The sequence below is a fragment of the Vollenhovia emeryi genome, unplaced genomic scaffold, assembly GCF_000949405.1.
Source record: "Vollenhovia emeryi isolate VEMERY1.0 unplaced genomic scaffold, V.emery_V1.0 DF939161.1, whole genome shotgun sequence".
Taxonomy (NCBI): Eukaryota; Metazoa; Arthropoda; class Insecta; order Hymenoptera; family Formicidae; genus Vollenhovia; species Vollenhovia emeryi.
The window spans coordinates 1683238-1686861 of record NW_011967205.1 but is presented as its reverse complement, the minus strand read 5'-3'; the positions used below and the strand labels follow the sequence as shown (position 1 = coordinate 1686861).

Sequence of the window (3624 nt, the reverse complement as noted above, 5' to 3'; positions counted from 1 at the left end):
GCATCCCCAAGGCATCAATTTGTTTTGAGTCTCTTTATGGAGAGACTTGTAGGTCTCTTCTGCCACTTCCGTGCAATCCCCCTACAGGTCTGCCAGTACTTTTCCACTACTTTCGCCGTGGAAATATACACGGTGGCCCAGAAAACGCGTGCCCGCGTAATACTCTCGAATTATGGTTTTGTTAAATTTGTCCGGAATTGTTGTTTCCATTGTTAAAAATAGAACCGACGATACGTAGAGGAAAGTCTTCTCTTACGAGATAGGTCTCTAATATCATTTCAACGCTCAAATTCAATCACAAATCTTGCTTTGCAACAATTGCACAATCTAACGATGAATTTTCCACTGAACATATTTCGCTCCAAGAGCAAAAAATTCATGGTGGGATCAACAGATGATGATAAGCGACGCTTCTAGATTCTCACGCGGTGAGAAGAATCGCTTCACTCGGGTGACATTGTCGCGTGTGATTGACCTAACAAATCCATAATTAAATTGTAGGTGCAATTTATTAAATTGCCGTCGAGCGATTCGCATATAAAACAGCGCTCCGTGCGCACGAGGCTCGCTACGTGGAGCCGCGAAGATTCGATTAAAAGGCATCGTCGCCAATAAAAGAATGATAGCACGTGTATAAAGTTCTGGTACTCATACAATTAAAGCGGGGCCTTGACGGTAAAACTGTTAAGGTTAACCCGAGGAAAGTATAAAAAGAAACCGGTCGATCGATGTCATTTATGTACAAAGGTACAACGATTGGGCGGCATCGCGCAAACTTCGCTCTCTATCTATTTATATTTCTCTTAGAACATTTCGGTAGAACGTTACGATTAATAGCCACAAACAGCCAATTCGGATTTAGCTCTGTACACGAGACAAACTCGTAAATGATGACTCGATTAACTTTATCGATAACGTTAATAAATATTTTCATTCTAGGTCTCCTTTCTGACAGTAGATAAACATAATTAGCCAATTACGGGAGGTTGAAAAGCTTTTCTTTCGTGTTTCCTACAAATCTTCTTGCAATCTAATCTGACGAGTGAAAAAAATGAAACGACGCAGCAAACTAATCAGCACTAAAAAAAAACTATCTCACTAACGCAAGTAGATTTTTAAGTGTCGCGACAAATATTGCTCGCTATTTTCTTGTATCTGTTAGACACCTGTTTGTAGACTGCAAAATTTACAGCAGCAACATTCCAGCAATATCTTCTGGATAGTTTAGGTTCCGTGACTAAATATTGATCGTTTGCATTGGATAAAAATGAATTTCGGTACCTTAGCTAGAACAATCTTCGTAAGGAATATAACTGCTTATGTACCACAACCAAGCGTTATAATGAATGGGCGCCGCAGAATGGCTTTCTTCCTAACATTCGCTAACAGTTCAGATAGAAATTCTGTTTCTGTTATTTAAATTGACTAATTACAAAACATATGCGATTTCGCAGCACATTGGCTATTCATTTACATGTCTTAGTTATTTTTTCGTACCTAGAAAATTGTTGCTGCACTTGCAAGATCATTTTTTTTTCAGTTAGAAAGATTGCGATAACTTTCCTCCCTCCCTTCTCCCCCCCCACACACACAATCGGTACGACAACTAATTGATAGGACGATAGGACTAATCAGTCTCCCGTCGACGGAACTTTCTCCTCGCGCAACGAGGCACCCGCAACGCGTCGCGTCGCCCATTTCGATGAACCAGAAGCGCAGGCTCACCTAGGTAAGACCTCTTGCAGTGCTCTTCTAGTAGATAATTGTTGAGACAGTCGAACACCTTAACGCCCATCTTTTTCTCTCCCGGAGTGAACGTCGAGCGGGCCACGGGGAGGCCTGCTTGCTCGGCGGAATTCGGCGGACCGTCTCGGCGACGGGGCTCTCCTCGCGCGGGGACACGTTGGCGCGCACTGGCTCTGTATATAGACACGTCGGATCGCAATGTCCACCCCCGGATCAATATGCCCCGCGGATATCGGCTCGCGCTACGGACTTCCCTCTGCCGTATCCTCCCTCCGCGCGCCCTCGGAATCACGACGCCGATGAAGATTCTCTGGGGAGACGCGGACGACACCTCGACGCTCAAGGTTTACGTGGACTCGTCCTCCTGCGAATTTTCGCGAACGACGCGTACGTTGTCGGAGCCACGGAGCAGCTGATTGCGAACCGCGTCGACCACCCGAGTTCGACTCTCCCACCCTACTCCTTTTCGCAGCTGGCGGGGTTTTCATCCCCCCGTTGGCGCATGTTTCTCTCAGCGCAACAGCCAGAAGACATCGTGTGAAAAAATCGGTCGAAAAGTGCAATCTGGCCGCAGGCCTGATATAATGTATTGAAATTTTCGAGATTTGTTCAAACAAAATTCCGTCACTGTCTTTTGAAGGAATCGAATCAATTTTTGTGGAACAATGGCAGCTAGGAATCATTAAAAAATTTTTGGATTTCTTCTACTGAAATGTGCTTACACGAATTAAAATTCCTTGTCAAAAGGCGCATGAAATCAGTTCAATGCTCTAATTACCGCGCTGTTAAAAATAGATCTCAAAGAAAAGAATTACACGGCTTCGAAATAAATCGAATCTCAACCTAGACACTACGTTAATGCTTGAAACAAGAAGCGACGAAGACTTTGGCCGGTCCAACTAGCACGTGATACGAGCGTGATGACTAACAATTTCGAACGACGTTCCTGTAAACTTCCTGTCCTTCTTTTAGCTCTTTCTTCGTTTCGTCTCCTTTTTCTTACAAAAAAAATCGACTATGCAATTTAACTTCTTCTTTCCGCCATTTGTACTCTCCTGCACTTCGCAGAAATTCCCGATAAAAGCATTTTGTATGGAAGCAAAAAAATTTTTACCGGCTTCGGATATAAATGAAGATATGATCTTCTCTATCTTGATTTTGATAACGAGATACATATCGGAGAAATTATAAATCGATGGCAATCATCTTCTGAGTTCTTTCAATAATTTCTTAATTAGTAATAAGAATATATTTACTTGGTCGTTTATTTATTTCAGATATACATATATTTTAAATTTCTGTGACTAAAACTATAGAACAAAATTTGTCTAAAACAAGAGAACGCTTATCAAGGCAGTTTTCCTTTCCAAAAAGGAAGAATTGTATGTGTGATAAGAAAGTATGCAGTAGCCTGTTCTAACTGCAACGATGCAAGTGGAACCTGCAGAGTCACCTAAAGGTTTCAGCAGTTACTTTTTAACGCACAGCATTTATCACACGGCGATAAATTGATTACTTTAGTCCGCTGAATTTCGTAACCGCATTATTACATTGCGGATAATATGAATTTTAAATGAATACTAATCTATTTTCGGTTGTGAAATTACGGTTTGTAAATAATAGAATTAATTTTTGGCCATAAGAATTAATTTAAACGTGATGTTTATCGTATGGGTATTGGGTATACGAGTGGCTTCCAGCGCGAATGTCCTTGAGCAGGTATAAAAAGTACTTTGCAAATCATTTCTGATGCGGCTATATATCCATTTGTATGCAGATTATTTCGATCGACCGTGAGTTCGGATTTTGACGCTCTTTCTGGTGTTAAAGAGAAACAGGTTTTCTGTATTAATAACTACTGTACCAATGAATCAACCT

The 3624-nt window shown here is 41.6% G+C and overlaps 1 protein-coding gene and 1 long non-coding RNA gene across 2 annotated transcripts in view; one reads left to right on the top strand and one right to left on the bottom strand.

The window, feature by feature from the left end:
• The window catches only part of LOC105564657 (peroxidase-like), a 24109-nt gene extending 22220 nt beyond the window's left edge, over positions 1 to 1889 (bottom strand). The window contains exon 1 of the mRNA XM_012017199.1: positions 1726 to 1889. Coding sequence (XP_011872589.1) covers positions 1726 to 1795 — 70 coding nt within the window. The 5' untranslated portion in view covers positions 1796 to 1889. The remainder of the gene's footprint in view (positions 1 to 1725) is intronic.
• Positions 1598 to 2459, top strand: LOC105564659. The gene is made up of 2 exons (XR_001009143.1): positions 1598 to 1729; positions 1813 to 2459. It is a non-coding gene; the product is annotated as an uncharacterized LOC105564659 (long non-coding RNA).
• Positions 2460 to 3624: the final 1165 nt, after the last annotated feature.